Source organism: Castor canadensis, chromosome 3, assembly GCF_047511655.1.
Source record: "Castor canadensis chromosome 3, mCasCan1.hap1v2, whole genome shotgun sequence".
NCBI lineage: Eukaryota > Metazoa > Chordata > Mammalia > Rodentia > Castoridae > Castor > Castor canadensis.
In genome coordinates this window covers 7,603,735-7,624,026 of record NC_133388.1, presented here as the reverse complement: position 1 = coordinate 7,624,026, position 20,292 = coordinate 7,603,735, and the positions used below count along the sequence as shown (strand labels likewise).

General features: G+C 42.0%; 1 protein-coding gene across 12 annotated transcripts in view; it reads left to right on the top strand.

Annotated features, from left to right (window-relative positions):
• The window catches only part of Traf3 (TNF receptor associated factor 3), a 99,282-nt gene that overhangs the window by 70,630 nt on the left and 8,360 nt on the right, over positions 1–20,292 (top strand). For 11 of the 12 annotated variants that reach the window (XM_020167369.2, XM_020167365.2, XM_020167368.2 and 8 more), the window contains 6 exons: positions 1,828–1,932; positions 2,441–2,608; positions 8,251–8,331; positions 11,236–11,310; positions 12,900–12,992; positions 17,467–17,607. In XM_020167369.2, coding sequence (XP_020022958.1) covers positions 1,828–1,932; positions 2,441–2,608; positions 8,251–8,331; positions 11,236–11,310; positions 12,900–12,992; positions 17,467–17,607 — 663 coding nt within the window. The remainder of the gene's footprint in view (positions 1–1,827; positions 1,933–2,440; positions 2,609–8,250; positions 8,332–11,235; positions 11,311–12,899; positions 12,993–17,466; positions 17,608–20,292) is intronic. The other variant, XM_074067115.1, reaches the window with a different exon arrangement.

Here is a 20,292-nt window from a genome sequence, read left to right as displayed (position 1 = left end):
CATGGATCAAGTCACCCAAGCAAAAAGTTCACAAGACCCATCTTAACCAATAGTAGGGCATGGTGGCATGTGCCTGTCATCCTAGCTATGTGGGAGACTGAGATTGGGAGGATTGTGGTTCCAGACCAGCATGGGGGAGAAGAGTCTATGAGACCCCCATTTCATGGTGGTATGCACTGCCATCTCAGCAACAGCAGAAAGCGTAAAATGGGAGGATCGTAGTCTAGGCTGTCCTGGGTAAAAAGTGAGACCCTATCTCAAAAATAACCAGAGCAAAAAGAGATGGAGGCAAGGCTCAAGAGGTAGACTGCCTGCCTAGTAAGCATAAAGCCCTGAGTTAAAACTCCAGTACACACACACACAAAAGAAAGGAAAGAGAGAGAGGGAGGGAGGGATGGAGGGATGGAGGGAGGGAAGAAGAAAAGAAGGAAGGAGGGAGGGAGGGAGGGAGGAAGGGAGGAAGGAAGGAAGGAAGGAAAAAAATGGTCCAACCCCACTCCTTAGTTTAGTATGGTAGTGAATTACCCGCTTCACATATGTTTGACAAGCAGAACTGACCTAAAGGGGCAAAGTTGAAATCTCAAGCTAAGGTGTGTTTTTTAGTGTCTCTTTAATTATTCAGAATTATCCACATTTTTCGATTACATTGATAGCTGAGGAAAAAAATGATTAGTTTTGTTGAAGAATTATTAATAAAATGGACTAAAACCAAAGCCATGGATCCTCATAAACAGAGTGAAGCCATGGGGACCCAGGAGACCCAGACATTCCCCGCTGTCGCTGAGTGATAGGGGCCTCAGGTTTCTCATCTAGAAAAGGGACATTTGGAGTAAATAATCTGAGGACCTTATCAGCTCTTAAGTTCTATACTTTTGTTATTCTTCTGTTTTCAATAAGTGTTTTTTTGTCTGTACTGTTAATGTAAGGAATTTGGTAGTTCAAAAAAGCAGCTTATTTCTTCCCCAATAAAAATAGCTGTTTTGTTGACACTTGTATCTTAACTCTTGACCTTTAAAACTTGTATTTATGAAGGGATTAGGTCTGTCTCCATATTAACTTATTTTTAACTTGATAGCTGCTAATTCCATCTCTTCCTGTGGAATTGGGAAAGGCGTATTAAGGGCCCTGTTTTTCTCTGTCAAAGAGCATTAAACAGATGGAAGTTTCTCACAAATGCCTGAGGACTAAGATGCTGTAGACTGTATTGTTAGAGCAAGAGTACTCATCTTCAAGGGAAAATAAAATTAAAAGCAGGCAGGTTTTCATTTTCAAGAAGAAACATTTCATTATTAACTTCCCATTTGCTAAATCTTTAAAATCTTCTTTTTTGGTGAAAAATGAGTTGTAAGCATAACCTCAGGAGAAGAAACCAAAATAAATGTTTTATAAATTGTCCCACTCTAGCAAGTGTTTGGTGAGAGTGATCCCTTTGGTAGAAGGTGCACTCCCCATGGCCACCTGCTCAGTGTTGTTTCCTGTGTCTCCAGAGAGCTTAGGCCTGCGACACCCTTACCCTGAGGTTATGTCAGCGCTCCTGAAGCATGGATACTCCAAAGTGATCTTCACTAATTCAGTGTAATCCACTTGTTTTTGGTTTATCTAATAAAAGATAGTTAGTAGTTAAGGTTATATGATTTAAGTTGTATCTCTTAGTGGGGACAGCTCCTTCATTCTCCTTGTAGAAATTAAGATGGTCCTTAATGCTTTCCTAGGTCCACTTAAGCGTTGCTCTCATGAATTTTTAAAGTGGTTTTGCCTTGTCCAAAATAGCAGCATGTGGAGATTAAGATGTACTAATCCTCTAAAGTAACTATCTTTCTATTTCAGGTGTTTAAGGATAATTGTTGCAAGAGAGAGATCCTGGCTCTTCAGATCTATTGTCGGAATGAAAGCAGAGGTTGTGCAGAGCAGTTAACACTGGGACATCTGCTGGTAAGTACCCAGGTGGCACTGGAAGCTTTTACATTAAGAAATATAGGTCCCTCACCTCATGCAGCTGACTACCTGGCCAGGATGATCTGGCACCTTAAGGCCATATTTGCTGTATTCTTTCAAAACACAGCCATTGCAGTAAAGTAGTACTATCCCCAGATGTGCAGTGTCACTTTCATGACATCATTGGCATACACCCTAGTTAGAATAGAGAGAAATCTGAGTTGGCTTTATTGGTATCATATTTTATCCTGAGAGGATATCAAAATTGGAATAAAATGAAATTCCTTAGTCTCTTTATCCAGGAGAAAGCATTGGCTTAGCCCCTTGTTCGCAGTAACCACTGATGCAGCACACGTGTGGTGTGCTTGCCACTCTGTGCTGAGGAGCTGCTCTAACATCAGATTAGCAACATTCTGTAGGATCTCATTGCATAGAGGTTTTGGAATCTAACATCTGAGACTTCACTTTTGTGCTAGTTAAGAACTTTGAGTGGTTTGTTCTACAGGTGCACCTAAAAAATGAGTGCCAGTTTGAGGAGCTTCCCTGTGTGCGAGCTGACTGCAAAGAAAAAGTATTGAGAAAAGACCTGCGGGATCACGTGGAAAAGGCCTGTAAATACCGTGAGGCCACGTGTAGCCACTGCAAGAGCCAAGTCCCAATGATCACACTGCAGGTGCAGTATTGCTCACCCATCACCCTTCTGCCCAGTGAGATGCCATGTGTTCCTCCACAGAGCAGCTTTTAAGTGAGGATTCTAACAGGAATAAAGAGAAAGATGAAACTAAATAGCAATTTTCATCTAACTTTCTTTCAGTGTAAAGCTGTATTTGTTTTGCCTGTTTGATTTATATAATTAACATTTTCCATTGCCTTGATTGAATATCATTTGGGGTATCAAAAAAATGAAGAATGATTATTCAGAAAAGGTAGAATTTGTAACTTGTCCCAGAGAATGGGCTCAAAATTTTGATGGAGTGCTTATCTTTTCACAGCTGTATGACATAACCATCACTTACAGCAGGCTAATTTATCCTGCAGTGTTTAAGTGCAGCTGTTTTGGAGAGAAATGAGGATTTGAAATGTTTTCCTCTCTCAGTCATTTTGGCATGGTTCTGTACTGTATATATGTTAGAATCATATCACATCTGTGTAAATGAAAGAGGAAAGGAGAGATGTTGAGGGTGGAGAACAAACCTTAAAAACAGTCCATTTATTGAGCAAATCCTTGCTGTATACCCACTGTGTGTGATGCCCTTCCAGGGCTTGGGCTTCCTTGGAATGTTACCTTCTAGTGGGAAGAAATAATTCACAAATAGTGTCAGGTGCTCCTAAGAGATATAAAAAAAATCACCTGGTGTCAGAGAAGGAGGAGTCAGGTTGACTTCAGGGTGATTTGCATAGAGGGCCCACAGGGGAACCTTGTAGAATACAGGGAAATGTGATGGTAGTGGGGCAGCTGGAAGATGAGGTTAACACCCTGTAAGCCTCGAGGTGGGGAGGCAGGGTGGGCAGAAGGAGGAGGAGCTGTCATACTGGGATCCATCGTGAAGGTATGGCAGTGAGATTAGCTGATGGCTGAACAGAGTATGAGTTAAAGATGATGCCAGTACTATGACAAGCAGCTGGATGAACCAGGGTATCCTGCCAAGGTGGGGCTTCATGAGGATAACAGGCTGGGGAGAATGGGGAAGGGAAGCAGTCTAGGCCACATGCATATATGAACTGGTAGTCCTGTGACTAAGAAACTGGAACCAGAGGCGAGGAAGGCCAGAGTTCATAGAGATCTGGGCATGGGATACTTCCAGATTGCTGAGAGAGGTGAAAATAAGGATGGGACAGGGATCTGGAGAGCCTGGGAGGCAGGTGGGGCTATACTTGGTGACTAGTGGAGTCATCAAAGGGGAGGAGACTGTGGGAATGCAGCCAGCATGTGAGGGCCATCATTGAGTTCCTGGTATACATTCCAGAGCACTTAATGATTACAATTTAGGGAAAGTCTCCTTCCCAAAATTTTCCCTGTGAAATGAAATATGTTCCCCTTTACCATTTGTTTTACCTCACTTCCTATCACCAACATGGGTTGGAGACTCTCTTTAATGGGGAAATCTTTTCCCTCTAGGATACTATACACAATAGCAGTTACTAAGAACTTTTTAAGAACTGTGCTCTCCCCTTTGGGAAATAGCAATAGCATTTGTTATCATTTATAATTCCTCCAGTTACGTGCAGGGAGCAAGACACTAATGAATAATACTCCAGGCCTTACACGTGTTAACATATTGCTGTCAAAATTACACTTTGCTTCTTGCAAAAATCAATTTTTTTGGAGTACTGGATATAGAACCCAGGGCCTCGTGTGTACTAAGCAGCTGGACCACTTGAGCCACACCTTTTTTTTTTTTTTTGGTATTTTTCTTTTTTGGTCATACCGGGTTTGAACTCAGGTCCTCACACTTGGACCACTCCACCAGCCCTTTTTTGTGTTGGGAAGTTTCAAGATAGGGTCTTGGGAGCTATTTGCCCAGGCTAGCTTCAAACCATGGTCCTTCTGATCTCTGCCTCCCAAGTAGCTAGGATTACAGGCGTGAGCCACCAGTGCCTAGTATTTATTTCCTATTTGAGACAGGGTCTCGCTAACTTTTTCTTTGTTGGCTTCCAACTTGGGATCCTCCTGCCTCCATCTTCTGAGTAGCTGTAATTACAGGTGTGACCCCCAAAATTAATTATTTGCAGAGTAGAATTCAGTTAATTTTCACTTGAGAAAGAATTGTAGAGCCTCTCATTTAAACACCATATAAATAACTGGCCATGTGAAGCTTGGAGCATAGATTCACAAAGTGCCAGTGGAGTGCCTCCCAGGCCCCTGACCCTATAGTCGTTACTCAGTATGCACATGAGTGCTTTGCAATCTCTCTCCTTCCATTTATAGTCTGATGAGGGTGATAGCCAAGTACACAATTAAGTTCACTGTAGTGTACTGTGACCAAAATATGAATAAAGTACCAACAAGGAAGGATTAATTCACCTGGTGGGGTTGGGGAAGACTAGTGAGGAGGCAGTGTTTGATTTGATCTGGGTCTTGAATTTGTCAAGTGAAGAAGGGAGGAGGACAATAGGTGCTTAGACATAGAATGTAACTAGCAAGTTTGAAACCTGAGTTAGAAAAATCAGTATTCTATGTGAAGCTCAGTATGCTCTTGTGATGAAGACTGTTTGTAAACCATGTTAACAGTGTTGATAGTACAATATGTCTCAAGCCTGTAACAGCTTTAACAAGCATGAGTGTTTGAAGTCACTGCTTGTGTGTCCTCTCCCTTGCTCTCATGTCCTGGTCCTGCAAAGCTGGTGCATGCTCAGTTCCTGTCACTGGTATAGCAGGTGCACACTCATGTCTTTATTCTTGCACACCTAGAAAGGTTTCATAACATGGGCAGGCAGCTGTGGAAAGAGTCAAAATAAGCACTTTAACCCATCTTTGGGGGGGCATAGACATATTTAAATAGAAAAAGAATTAGGGCAGGGGATAAGAGATAAGCATAACTAAACAGTCCCAGTCACAGTGTGGCCTGGTGGATTATTACCTCAGTTCTGGTTTTGGGAGAGGTTCAGGAGAAATCATTATCATTATCATTACTTGAGGAGACCAATCTGGTTAGAATGAACAAGTCATTGTTGCCTCTCTGGTGGGCTGTCCTGAGGAGGCTGTGCTGTTCCTTTTCATTGGGGCAGTTTCCTCCATCCCTCCTTGTAAACATGTTATCAATCAGTCCTGTTCTTCCTACATTCCAAGATGACCTACAAGGTGAGTGACTCAGAGCAAAGACAGACACAAAAATGGAGGCAGGGGTGCTCAGTTTTTCTGTTTTTAGTTAATTCATGGACCCAACTAAGGAGTTAGTGCTCTTTAGCAAAAGCAGTTTAAGAACCTGTTAGAGTTCCATAGTTGATGGTTCAACATGACAGAAATTTATTCTGTCATCATTCTGAGTCTAGAAATCTGAAATCAAGGTGTTGGCAGTGCCATGATCCCTCTGCAAGCTCTGAGGGAGACTACTTCGTGACTCTTCTAGATTCTTCTGGTTGTTAGCAGCCCTTGGCTTACAGCTGTACCACTCCAACTGTGCCTCCATATTCACATGCTGTCTCCCTGAGCAAGTCCTTGCCTCTTCTAAGGATGTCAGTTGTCAGATTTAATGCCTGTCCTAATCCAGTGTGGATTACACCTACAAAGACCCTGTTTCCAAATAAGGGTCCCATTTTGAGGTCCCGAATGGACATAATTTATATTCTAATTAGACACTATTCAATCCACTACTGTGGCAGAAACCCTGAAAAGGTAATTCATATGATAAAGAAATATCAGTGATTAATAAATATAAAAAAATATGCTTAGCCACATATTACCTGAGAATTACAGGTCCCACTACATTGTATTTTCACCTACCAGATTGTCAGATAGTGAAAGGTTGATAGAATTGACAAAGGTGTAGGAACTTGTATTCTCAAGAGAGTGGAAATAAAGATTACCCTCTAATAACTCGGTTATTAGAGGGCAATATGGCAACATCTATCCAAATCCAATTTAAAATATCTTTTGTACGTACCCTTTGATAACTACAAAACCTGCTGTGAGAAACTTACCAGTCAGACATCCTTGCATAGGTTTTGATTGTTTTGGCCTTACAAATATCCTGATTGTTTTGTCCTCCTGACCTCCCCAGTCTTACCTCCTGCCCTGCCCTCCTGGCCTCACACACTCCTCCCTAAGCTTTGTTTTCCTTAACTCTCTCCCGGCACCACCCCAGGCATCCCTCTCCACTGTCCTTGAGCTGACCTGGGCAGCAGCCACAGTCCATCCAGGTTAATGACTGTGGGAGTACACGGGTTCAGGAAGGAGGTGAAGCAGCTGTGGAGCCTATGGGGTATTTCAGTCAACACTCAGCTAAAGTAAACTTGAGGCTTATTTAGCCCTCAGCACCCTTAGGAGAGAGATCTGATCACTCCCTGTTTACAGATGAGTGTTCAGAGTTCAGAGAGATGAGGCCACTTGCTAGAGTTTTCCCATTGAAATGCACAAAGCCTTGACTTTGTGGTTCCTGGGAATTCTGGATCTGGGTATGCCCCATATGCTGGGGTCCCACTGCAGTGTCACCCCTGAGGGAGACCTATGGTCAGATGTGTCCTGTCCAGTCTTAATGGTCAGCTTGAAGTCCACTTAATGGCAGTGGACTTGTCCTCCCTGGGCTCTGTGGGCCTGTACCATATAGATTGTCTGAACTGCAGACCCGCTGTGTACATAGAGAGGGTCAGCGGTCTTAAAAATACACAAAACAAGGCTAAGCCCAGTGCCTGACCCAGGCCTTCCTCAGAGTGGAGCACCCTGTTTTCTGAGCACTTGATTTCCTCACATGGGCCACTATCTTTCACCTTTGTACCCGCCTCATCAGACTGAGACTAAGTAGTACTGTCTTCCACTCATCTACCTAAATAGCAGTGTCTCTGTTGAGGTCAAAAGAGAACCAGAAAACCTGATGAGACCTGGAAGTGTCCCAGGGCCACAGGGGAGAATTCTGCTGAGGGTCCTACTTGCTCAGTGGTTATTTCACTGGCATGTCCATCTCTGGCACTGCTTTTGTTGTAGATCATGATGCTTTCCAGGACCTTTGGGTTTGCTGTCCTTGCTTTGCTTGTGAACAGATGCACTGGACAGGTGTCCAGCACATGCTTGTGACCAGCTGTTCAGTAGGTGTCCCAACACTAATTTTAATAGTCACCATCCCCTGGCCTCTACAAAGATGAAATTGATACCATTCAGAGAAGGGCTAAAACAAAATGTGTCTGTATACCCGTGCACTGAAGGTAATCTAGATAAGATTTCAGGATGATACTTTAAATTCTTAGTAGTTTATGCTATTTCACATATTTGAGAAGCATCCTATCCAGATTGTGCACTGCTAGGCCAGAGGAGAACCCTCTGAGCGTGCATAACCAAGTGCCCTGTGAACCAACAGCAGCGAAGATGTTGGGGACACTGCTAAGGGAGCTATTGTTAGGATGCGTCTGCCAGCAGTGTTCTGTACAAGTTGCCTACCTACTTGGATCTGACTCGATGTCCTGAATACCTGAGACACTCACTCTCACCACTCAACCACAGAGTGGTTTCACCACTCAGCCAGTTATAATGTGAGTGTTGTAGCTTAAGGAACTGAGGACAGTGAGCAAAGCTTCCTTTTAGTCTACATGGGCATGTCGGTGGGGACTGAAGGAAAACAGACAATGTGTTTCAAAGTTTACACACTTCCTTTTTCTCTGTAGAAACATGAAGACACCGAGTGTCCCTGTGTCGTGGTGTCCTGCCCTCACAAGTGCAGCGTTCAGACTCTTCTGAGGAGCGAGGTAAGGCATAGATAGGGCCCTATAGGGAGCTTGTAAAGTCCTCAGGACTAGCATCTTGTAGCCTCCACTCTTCTGAATGAATGGCTGAAGTCTAATGTTTTCGTAGTTCATGATGGCAATAATGGCAGAAAAACAAATAAAAATGACATGAATTTTTTGGAAATTAAAAGCAAGCAACAAAAAGCTACAAAAAGGTAAATTCAGGGCTAAAAATATTGTTAAGAATTGGGAAAATGGGAGCCCAGGGCATGGCTCAAGTGGTAGAATGCCTGCTTAGGAAGTGTGAGGCCCTGAGTTCAAACCCCAGTACCACCAAAAAAAAAAAAAAATTAAAAATTGAGAAAATGGGAATACTTTATCTACAATGCAAGTAAAGGTGACACTTTAGTGAATTACTGTAAGATTATCTCAGAAATGAATTAACTTATTTACTCCAGAACCATTTTGACTACCTCACTAGGTAGAGGTGTTTCTGGTAGGAAATATTTGTGGAAGATTGAGGGGGTTCCCGTATTTCAGGGGTTTTCACTGCTGCCTTAAGGGAACATGCAGGGGATACTCAGAGGCTGTGGATCCCACAGGCCTCAGCACTTTTTTTGAAACAGGCATTAGCTTCACTTGACTGAGATGGATACTCTGATGGAAAAATTCCAAATATTCTTAACATTTTGAATGTGACCTGACCTCGAGCCACTGTGCTTGCTGAGCCTTTAGAGGCTCTTATCTGAGGTGCCTGCTCACCTCTACCTTTTCCAACAACCTGAAATCTTCCCAATGGATATTGGGAGGAGGGCAGCCATGTATATCCTTACTAAGCAAGAAGGCTTTTGTGAGCTTTGGGCCAGAGAGGACCCTCAGAGCCATGCTTGCTGGAATTACATACTCCCAGGACTTGCCTGGTGACAGAGATCTCTGGGAGCAGCTAGCAGAAGTGCTTGTAAATTATTTCCACAACTGGACAATCCTTCTGTTAAAGTTAGTGTGTGAAGAGTCTGTACTGTTGAAATAATTTCCAGGATCTTAAAAACACTCTAAAATTTCAGACCTTTCTGAAATTTCTGGTTTACAATTAGAAGTTGCCTCTGTATTGCCTTTGAGTTATTTTTATTTCAAAATGAAACCTTTAAACCTGCACTTCTCTTGGTTTCTAGTGAAAGGATCTGTTGGGCTGTAGGTTACTCTTGCCTCTATTCTGAGACTCCTAAAATTCTATAGGGCTCGGAGAATACTGTAGTAAAACTAGGTTAGGAAAAGGCAGGACACTTGAGTTTATAGTAGTAGTACACTCAAAAAACATGTCAAATGTGATCTTTCCTTATTTAGCATTGGACGTGTTATCTAGTTAGATTTGTGACCATAGTAATGGTGTTGAAAGAATGTTGTTTTAAAATTTTAAGTTGACTTTGCTAGGTGCCATCTTCGTGAGGTTCCATGCCCACCACTTGATAGGGACCTTTGGGTGCTTTCTTCCAGGTCTCACCCAGGACTTCCTGGCCAGGTTCAGGGAAACAGCAAGCATGTTAGGCTGCTGATCCTTAACTACCACAACTCTGGGTTGCTTACAGACCATTCTCAAAGGTAGCTGTGTCAGAGGCTTCAGAGGTCCCTCAGGTCATTGTCCCACATAGGTCTCTTTCTGGGCTATTTCAGCAGGGCCAGAGAGCTAGGGAGGCCAGGAATCCATTTTTTCCTCTGTTCTAAATATCAGTGTAACCAGGTGTTAGTGGCTCATTCCTATAATCCCTAGTTATTTGGGACATAGAGATCAGGAAGATCATGGTTCGAAGCCAGCCTGGGCAAATAGTGTGTGCAAGATCCTATCTCGAAAATGCTCAACACAAACAGGGCTGATGGAGTGGCTCAAGTTGTAGAGCACCTGTCTAGCAAGTGTAAAGCCCTGAGTCCAAAACCTAGTACCACCACAAACATATGTATAAATTAAATAAATAAATAAATACCAGCCTAGAAGAATGACTACCTTGACTCTGGTAGACTGAGAAGAAGTTCTAATCCTAGCTGTACCCTGTCATATTATGTAGGCTCTGGGGGCAAGGCAGGTGACATACTGAAAGTACATTGCAGGCCTGCAGTTGTATTATCCTAGTACATAATTCTATGTCTTTAAAATACAGGATTTTTTAGTTTCCTTCTCTCTTCTGGGGCATTGTAAGTGATTTTTATTTGCTGCCTCACCAACATTGGAGCTGAATGAGAGGAGTTTTCATTGTGGGATTAGTTGTATGTTTCCACGCCTAACTTTCCTTGTATCAATTAGAGAAGACAACATAAGATTCATGTTTTAAAATGGCCGTAGAGGTTTTTGAAATCTCTTGTGAGTTTCTGGCCATGCCAGGGAAAAGTCTTTTCATACGAAGGAAAAACTCATCTCTAATTATCCTGAGTATTACAAGTAATGGTGTATTCTGTGAGCTTGCTTTGAAAGTAGATCGATTTTTGTGCACTGTTTATTAGGTAGGTATGTGACCCAGTTGCATCCCGAATGCTTTCTATTTTTTTTATGTGTGTGTTTCATGCACTTTTTGTTTATAGTCTTTAAATGTGCATTTCAGTTTACATTTTTTTTTCCTTTTTTTTTTTTTTCTTCAAATTCTGGCACTTCAGATGGCATGTCACATTTTGAACAATTTGTTCTAGAGAAACTGCAAATTTAAGAAATGTTACAGTAGATGTAGTAAATGTATTTCTGTATATTGGTGTGTGTGTGTACACGTGATGAAACTGTATATTTACTGCCTCTAAGTGTGACAAGAGGATGATGTACACATCTGTAGCTGACAAGTGCCCTTCTTAACAGGAAAGCCCAGATGCTCTCTGTGCCCTGGTATGTTTGAACATTTTCATGCAAACGTTTGTGCCACAACTCACGTCTCTTTCCCGTTGCAGTTGAGTGCACACTTGTCAGAGTGTGTCAATGCCCCCAGCACCTGTAGTTTTAAGCGCTATGGCTGCGTTTTTCAGGTCAGTATCCAGCATTTGTCCTTCGTAGTCACTGACATTCTGCCATGAGAGAAAGTTTTATATTAACATTTTAACATGCAGGTTCTGGACTCTTAGTCTTTGTCATGCAACTGAAACACCCTGTTGCATGGGTGAAGAAAGTCACATGCAGCAGGTATGGGTGAGACTCAGGTGGACACTCTGCTGAGGGGGAAGTCAGTATATTAGGGGAACTACTACATCAAAGCTAGCTAGGAGTGGGGCAGATAGCAATGACATATGGTGGGGTTTCTATGGAAATTTTAATATTTGAATATAAATGAATATCAAATTAGACATATTTCAGTATCGTGTGTGTCACTACTTGACTATAAAGCATCACACACACCAGTGTCTGTAAATGCATTTTGTTTACACACCTGTGCTGACTCTCACCCCCCACCAGGGCCAGATCCAAACTGAGCTCAGTCCGTAGAGAAACCACACCTCCCCAGAAAACAGCGTGCTGCCACCACACACAGCATGAGAAACCTGTGTCTGGTTTTTGTTGTTTTCTTTTTTTAACACATTTTTGATTGCTAGTGAATTAGGACTGTTTTCATTTTAATGTTTATTGTAATCTTAAAACTCCCAAAAGGCAAACTATATTACAATGAAAGTATCATATATTATGTGTCATCAGTATATCATTATGAAGTCAGTACAGACATCCCAGCATCCTGGCATTTCTGAGAAAGGAAACCTGAAAGTAAGAACGAGTTCTCCCTTGCTTAGTCTCGGATGAGCTAGAGCCCCCTGTTATGTCGTACGTAGTGCCATTCATTCTCTTTGTGTATGTATATATGTATGTTGACATAGAGCAGCACTTATATCAACATATATATATGGATATTCTATGTACAGAGTATATGTTTTGGAGATCATGAAAATACTTTCTCTGGCTTCTTAATTTTCTAATATCAGAACAAATTATATTCCCGTATTAATTGTTTCCTTAAATATACAAAACACTATTTAATGTGGTTATTCCTGACTCTCAAATGGTCTGCATCTTATGTACTCTGTAGATTGTTTATGTTTTGTATGTAATTTTCTCAGTATTCTCAGACTGGGGAGGAGCAGCACCTTTTTGGATGCAGTGTATTTGAGTTAATAAGCTAATACATAGCAAATGTATACTCAGAATCCACTTGCTGCATGTTCACTGACTGCTAGAGTGGTATCTAGCTGCTGTTGCAGGTTCGGGAACATTTCCCACTTATATTTTAATGATTTATAATGGAACAAGAAAGACTAAAATATAATTTCTTGATATTGCAAATGTGAAATGCTGATGAGAAGCCACTGGAGATAAGAACTTGAGGAAGGAGGAGCATGAACTTGAGCTTAGCTCTGCAACATCGCAATGTCTTCTCTTGGCGTGCTCTTCTGCACGGCCTCCTCATCTGAACACCATAGCCTTGGTGCCTGAGTGCGCCTTCTGAGGCCCAGAGTTCCCTGGTCACTGTACATGAATAAACCCCTTTCATATGCAGTGCCACTTTTTAAGTTGTATGTTAGTCTTTCTGATGGAGTGATTGTCTTAATGCGACATGCCTTTGCTCTCACAGGGGACAAACCAGCAGATCAAGGCACATGAGGCCAGCTCTGCCGTGCAGCATGTCAACTTGCTGAAGGAGTGGAGCAACTCCTTGGAGAAGAAGGTCGGCATGTGGCTCCTGGCTTTTGTGGGGTTTTATCATTTCTTCAAATTATTTAAAGAGGAAATCGCTTTTTATAGTTATTAATGAATGGTTTGGAGATAAAAGAAACAGCATCAAGAGACGATCAATAAAGTCTTTTCATGTGATCTTGAGCCTATAAATGCAGATGTTTGTTCCTTGTTTTTTTAATTGTCAAGTATACAGTGCTTTTTTAAATTGTATCATGATTATCTTAACATTGATCTAGAGCAGAGGTTGTCAAACACCCAAATTCTCCCCCCACACTTCATTTTGTAAAAGGCAGCCACCTTCCACATAGGTGAATTGTCTGTGGCTGCTTTGGCACTGAGCAGCAGAGTGGAGCATTGAGATTGAGCCATATGGACAGCACTGACCAAAGTACTTACTGCCTGACTCCATACAAAACAAATTTGCCAGTTCCTGATGTGTCTGGTTATCTGTGTTAAATGTTTTATAACTATGTCTTCTGTGAGAAACAAGAAGGAAAAAAACACTGCTATATCCCATGTGTTCACCATTGATTTTTTTCAGCTGACATGGAAAATCTCACGCACTAACATAGATAGAACCACTGCTAGCAGACTGATGTCTCTGCTGTTTACAGGAGGCCCCATTCGGGGCTGTGGACAAGTGTCAGGCTCCTTCCTGTTAGAACACTCTTTCCTGGTTCAGTTTGTTCTGTGATGTTCACCTCAGGAGCCATATTTTCATGAGGAGAAGATGAAACCCTTCAAGAAATGATAGAGAAGAAGTTGCTATAGGATCTCCCATTGCAGCTCTTTTATAAAAATACAAATTTAATTAAATATTCAACATGCAGCAAAGGAGGACTTATAGTAGGAGGGAATGTCAAGGGAGTGACGTTGGAGTTTTCTAAAATTTGTAAAGATTTTAATGTCTCCTTCCAAGAGCTTGTATTTTGTTTTTGAGTTAGGGTCTTGCTGCCTTTGCCTGGGGTGACCTTGAACTCATGATCCTCCTGCCATTACTTCCCAAGTAGCTGGGAACTACCACACCTGGCTTAAGTGTTAAGTGTAAATGTTCTTTTTTAATATAAATTTTATTAGGATATATTCATTATACAGGGGGATTAATAGTGACTATGTAGATTAGACTTATATTGTACATTATTTACATTGCCTCGTCTTTCCCCCTCAACCCCCTCCTCTCCCCCACTTAAAGCAATCGCAAGAGGTTTCTTTGTTCTATTTCATATAGCTATATGAAGTCCATCAACCATATACATTCACCTTAATCTCCTTCATTCACCCTCCCCCTCCCACTTACACCCTCTCACACACATGTGTACCTGTTTTACAGTCCTGACTTTCATTATTAATATTTAAGTTGATGTTCAAAGGAGTTTCTCAACGTATGCCCACTGTGGGTATGCTTTACTTTGGTCTGTTCAGCACTTTGCGTTACTCTCCCCTTTTGTAAATGTTCCTGTAGTTTGCTAATGTAAGCATGTAAGATGAAGCTGAGAAGCACTAAGAGGGGGTGTGCCGTACACATGCACACGTGCAGCAGGAGCTTTCTGCTCAGCAGTGAACTGAAGCTCGTGATAGCTGAGCTGATGGCGACTTTCCCATGAGCACATAGGATCTGCTCTGAGTTCATTGATGGTTTACCTAGACGTCTTTTTATCACTCTTTTTGAAGAATGTGTTCTGTTTCTGCCATTTTTAAATTACATGCATAAAATCTCAGGGTATCTTGTCTCACAGCTGTTGTTTCTCATTTAAAAGCCTCTTCCTTTCATTTTAATAATTAGTTTTGTCACCACTGTGCTAGTTACATGATAGTTTAGTGGATCTGAGATATGTGATTATCCAAAGTAAAAGCTGAATCAAGAATGGAGATACTTTCTGCTGGGTATTGGGGGGGGGAGAGGGAGGGGGCGGAGTGGGTGGTAAGGGAGGGGGTGGGGGCAGGGGGGAGAAATGAACCAAGCCTTGTATGCACATATGAATAATAAAAGAAAAATGAAAAAAAAAAAAGAATGGAGATACTTACATTTTCTTAAAATGAGAATTTATTTCTCATTATAGACTTACTCTGTTGGAATCTCTTATCCAATTTTGTTCCTCATAATAGAAAATAGAAGCTGGGCTCTAGTGGCTCACGCCTATATTTCTAGCTCCTTGGGAGGCTGAGATTGGGAGGATCAAGTTTGGAGGCCAGCCCCGGCAAATAGTTCATTAGACCCCATCTGCAAAATGGACTAGAGGTGTGGCTCAAGCAGTAGAGTACCTGCTTTGCAAGTGCCTACCGTGAGTTCGAACCCTAGTTCTACCAAAAAAAAAAAAAAAAGAATATTTGAGTTGGTTCCAAAAGACTGGTCCTCACATTTATGATCAAACTAAAGCAAAACTTTATAAAATCTGGACTTTATTAAATAAACACCCTTCTTATATTTTAGGAAAGCTTAAATCAAAGGGAAAATTAACAATGCCTTCAGTGTAGGGGCTGAGGTAAAGGATGTTCTCTGTATGGAGGGTCATGGGAAGGGTGGGGACCCCAGTTCTCATTGACCATGTAGATGTTACCTGTGCCTCTTAGACACACATTTGCTGCTAGACTTCCCCACGCAGATGGCAGCTGCTTAAGAGATGGATGAAAGCAGCAATGTGCAGGCACCAGGGAGTTGGGTTCTTTGATAAATTCAAACAAGGGAATCCCTAAATGAAAGAAAGTAGTAAGAATTTATTTGGCATGATATATGTTCATTATCCTAAGTTGCTTCTGCTCATAGTTGATTTGTTGCAGGAAAAAAATGTAGATGTTTTAGAAATACTACTGAGATTTTTTTTTGTCCAAAATCTCTTTTCAGGGGTATGAGAATAGAGTTTGGAAATTTTACCAGATGGAAATGAGTGAATTGTAACTTAAAAAGAGGCAAAAACCAATGAGTGGCACCAAGGATGCCCCCTTCTATGTTATTATAAGTTGATATTACAGGAGTTCGTGACATTGGGAACCTTACATATTAGGAAAGAAAATTGATTTTTTGCTGAGTAAAATTAAACTAATGGTGATTGTCTCCAAAGGTACTCCTTGCCTTAAAAGACCTTGTATCTAAGCCAGGGATCAGGAATCAGTTCTTACACATCTAGTTTTGTTGAGCTGATCTCAAGCCATTGCCTGTGTGATGTTTGGCTAGCCTGGTCCTCAGGCCTCGGTGACTTCAGAGAGCTTGTTGCTGCAAAAGCAAGTTGTGGGGTTCAGGACCTTTGGGACCTTTGGGATGCTTGTGGTCCTTTAGAGCAGTAGCAGCATCCTGATGGGTGTTCAGAGACATCTGTCTGTATATGGGAGCTCTTCCTCAAGGTCAGGAGCCCCTTGCAGAGACCTTGTGAGGTTAGAAGCCTACGGGCTCTGCCCTTGGACTCTTCATCTCAGGGTAAATTCATCCTTGGGAGATTTTTTTTTTTTTGGCAATGCCATGCAAGGCATTGAACTCAGGGTCTCGAGCATGAGCAAACTCTGTACAGCTTGAGTCAGTCTTTTTGCTTTTTAGTTTGTTTCTTAGGTAGGGTCTCTAGCTTTTGTCCAGGCTGGCCTCAGGCCATGATCCTCCTACCTCTCCCTCCCAAATAACTGGAATTTCCGGCATCTGCTACCATACTCACCCAGGACCAATTACTTTTCAGAAAGAAAAGGTCAAAGGTGGGCCTGGAAATGCTCTCTTAAAGCCCCATCCTTTGATTGGCTGAATTATAGGTGGTTCTTTTGAGTGAGGCTGTAATATTACTATTAACTGTAGTCACCATGTTATACAGTGGATCTCAAAAACATATTCCTTTAACTGTAACTCTGTACCCTCGACCACCATCTCCTTATTCTCCAGCACCCCTCTCCCCATTTCTCATTCCAGCCTTTTAGAGTCTACTTGTAAGTGAGATCATGAGGTACTCTAGGTCTTGTGTATATGCCTGGCAGATTCCACTTAGCAGAATGCCCTCCGGGGACTAGCACTTTTCAAGTTAAATAGAGTACAGTAGAAAATGTCAGGGTGCCTTAGAAGTTACTAGGGCAAGGATGGCTTTGTGAAACCTATTTTTCAGGTATATGCCCACACAGTGTTTCTGCAAACAGTGTGAAATGTAAGACTTTCTTACTATATTTCCTGGTCAAAATTTGGAAGCTAATTTGATGAAAGAATTATTTGTTTTCAGCAAACGCTTTTAAAAAAACATCCCATTCATTCTGAAATTCAGTCAGCTGCTGCATGTACCTCACTTTAATTACCAGGAGAAATTTTGAAAAACAGTCTATTGGGTTCCCTGTTAACCTCCAGGACTTCCATTCTCTGTGCAAATGGGTTTTTCTCCTAGAATTCCTTTTAGTGAGCCAGTAGGAGATGTATATTGTGAACTTTTAATTACTGTCATGATTGTTGTTAAATATCAAAACCGCTTTTTGTTAAATTAATTGAAGAATTTCTTTTTCAGGTTTCCTTGCTGCAAAATGAAAGTGTGGAAAAAAACAAGAGCATACAAAGTTTGCACAATCAGATCTGTAGCTTTGAAATTGAAATTGAGAGACAAAAGGAAATGCTTCGAAATAATGAATCCAAAATACTTCATTTACAGGTAAGCAGCCTAAAACTGAGTGGATCAGAGGGCAGAGGAGCTACTTGTGTCTCCCTCAGGGCTTCCTGGGCAGACAGAGGACCCAGATCCTTCTCTTGCTGTCTTGCTTAAGTGAAGACTCAGGTAGCGTGTTCCCAGCCTAGGGAGCTGGCCTGCTGTCTCTCTTCTGTTTCCATCTACTGTGGGTGAAGTAAGATTTAAAGGCTGTGTTTTAAAAATTAGCTATTTTGGTTGGGGTATAGTTCATTGGGGAGCACTTGCCTAGCATGGGTAAGGCCCTGCTTCCATCCCCTGTACTGTACTGGGGGGAAAAGGCTATTTTTATTACTGTTTAAGATATCATATTGTTCATGAGTACTTGTGTACAAAGTTTCACTTCCTAAAGTTGAAATGAAGCCAAACTGCTTTGTTCTGAGTTTTCATAGACACTTACCGAGCTTTGTTTCACCGTAGTAATCCAGATGCACCCCCAAAGCAACAAATAAAACTTTTGCCACTCTGAACCAAGATAATTATATAAATGGGCCTGATGACAATGCTGTTCTCATTTATGTTATAGGCACAAGTCTCTGCTGGGTACTGTTACTTGATTATCCTTGTACCATGTGCAGCATTACAGGAATACCCAGGGTGTCACACCCACAGAAGAACCACCCATGTCACTGAAGTGGTTTTTGGTGCTTATACTTACAATGTGTTTTCCTAAAATGTCAAGAAGATAAAATTTAGCCAGGCACCAGTGGCTCACACCTGTAATCCTAGCTACTCAGGAGGCAGAGATCAGGAGGATTGTGATTACAAGCCAGCCTTGGGCAAATAGTTCACAAGATCCTATCTCAAAAGACAAACTATCACAAAAAAGGACTGGTGGAGTGGCTCAAGATGTAGGCCTGAGTTCAAACATCAGTACTGCAAAAAAATAAAATAAAATAAATGGTTTCTAATAATGCAAGGTCACAGCAGAGTTGAGAATGCCTTTCCTCACTTTTGACACTGGAGGTTAATCATAGTCCCCTGAATTTCAGAGTTTATTAAACTTCACGTATATTAAACTTTGTTGTTGCCCAGAGAGATACAGGAAAAAAAAACATAATTGAACTTTAGATTGTATTAAGTGATTAGTATTGAATCGAGCCAAAACTAAGCAGTGTATCATAAAACACCAATAAGCCTGCTAAGCCCCTGGCATTTTGCTGAGGGCCCAAGGCCACAGGGACCTGACCATCACATGGCCCACCTTTATATGCACTGCAGTTTAAGCTGTTTGCAGTGCACCTGTTGCGTTTCACCTGGGGTCAGAGGGACTGATAGAAAGGACAAGGAAATGAATGCTATGCTAGAAAGTCACCTGTAGTAATGTCCAAAACAAAGAGTATGAATATTCATTTGTGGCAGAAATGAGGAGAGATGCTTTTGTCCAAAATGTCAGAGGTTTCACATGCAGTCTCTTTCTTCATTTCTGCCTTTTCCAATTGGAAAAGTTTTCATTTACTTTACTTTTTAAGTGGAGTTTAATTACTGTGTGTGATTTAAAAAAAAAGAAACTTTCATAATTGAACAAACTAATGAGCTATTAGCAAGAAAGACTGGCAGGGGTGATGGAGTTCAGAGGGGTAATACTGTGGAAGCAACAACAATGGGCCAGTTCTCTTTTCCACCAAAAGAAAATCATGAAGGAGGCTGGGTCATACTTAAAGAAAGGGACTCAGGTCAGACAATTCCCTGAGTTCAGGAACCAAGGGCTGGAAGGTGTAGAGAGCTCCTTGAGGCAGCCCCCATCAACAAAGGGTCTGCCCTGCTCAGCCAGCCAGGATGGAAACATGAAGTTCAGCCTCTGCCTTTGGAATCATAGTGGAGCTGGAAGCCTCGGCTGGCATAGGAGTACAGCTCTGGCCTGTCTGTCTTCAGGACACTGGTGAAAACCTCCAGGTGCCAGAAGGTGTGGACACAGACATCAACTCAGTGTCCTGAGTCAAACTCCACAGTTCTGCTCTTGAGCTCAGGAGTGGCTTGGCATGGTGCCACATGCCTCTGGCCCATGCATGTCACCAGCTGTGTAGGAGGAGCAGCTCAGGTCCACCTTTCCTTCTGCTTCAGGGGCATGAGACTTATAGTGGCATGTGTACGTTCCTGGCCATCCTGCAACCAGGCATTCCTTAGTGCACCCACAACCATCTCAGCCCAGGTTTAGGTTTCCTCTGCTCATGAGCACTTCACTAGCTTGGGGTATTCACGGTAGGGAGAGCTTGGGAGAATGTCCACAGACTGCTTCAACATGCACTAAGGTGCCAATAGGATTTACTCCCAGAGAACAGATCTCATGAATGAGATCTGGCCATGTGTACTTGTTTAAAATAAAGAGACATTGACCTGGCAAGGGGGTGATTTTTGAAATTTTTTTTATAGAAATCATCCTTTTAAACATCAGCTACCATCAGGTTTGTTGGAAAGAACAGGAGGAATGCTCTGTGCCTTTGCCCCAGAAAAGTAATCTAGAACTGCCATGTTTGTTACTTCATCCAACAGAGGTGCAGAACCTACAGGTTCAAAATAGACTTAAAAGGAGTGAAGTTGGTGGCTCCGGGCTGTCTTCTGAGCACTCTGTGCAGCTACCTGCTTCAGAGGTGCTTAGCCACTCCACAACCTCACCCAACAAGTGGTCAGCTGCTTCGGCCCCAAGACCTG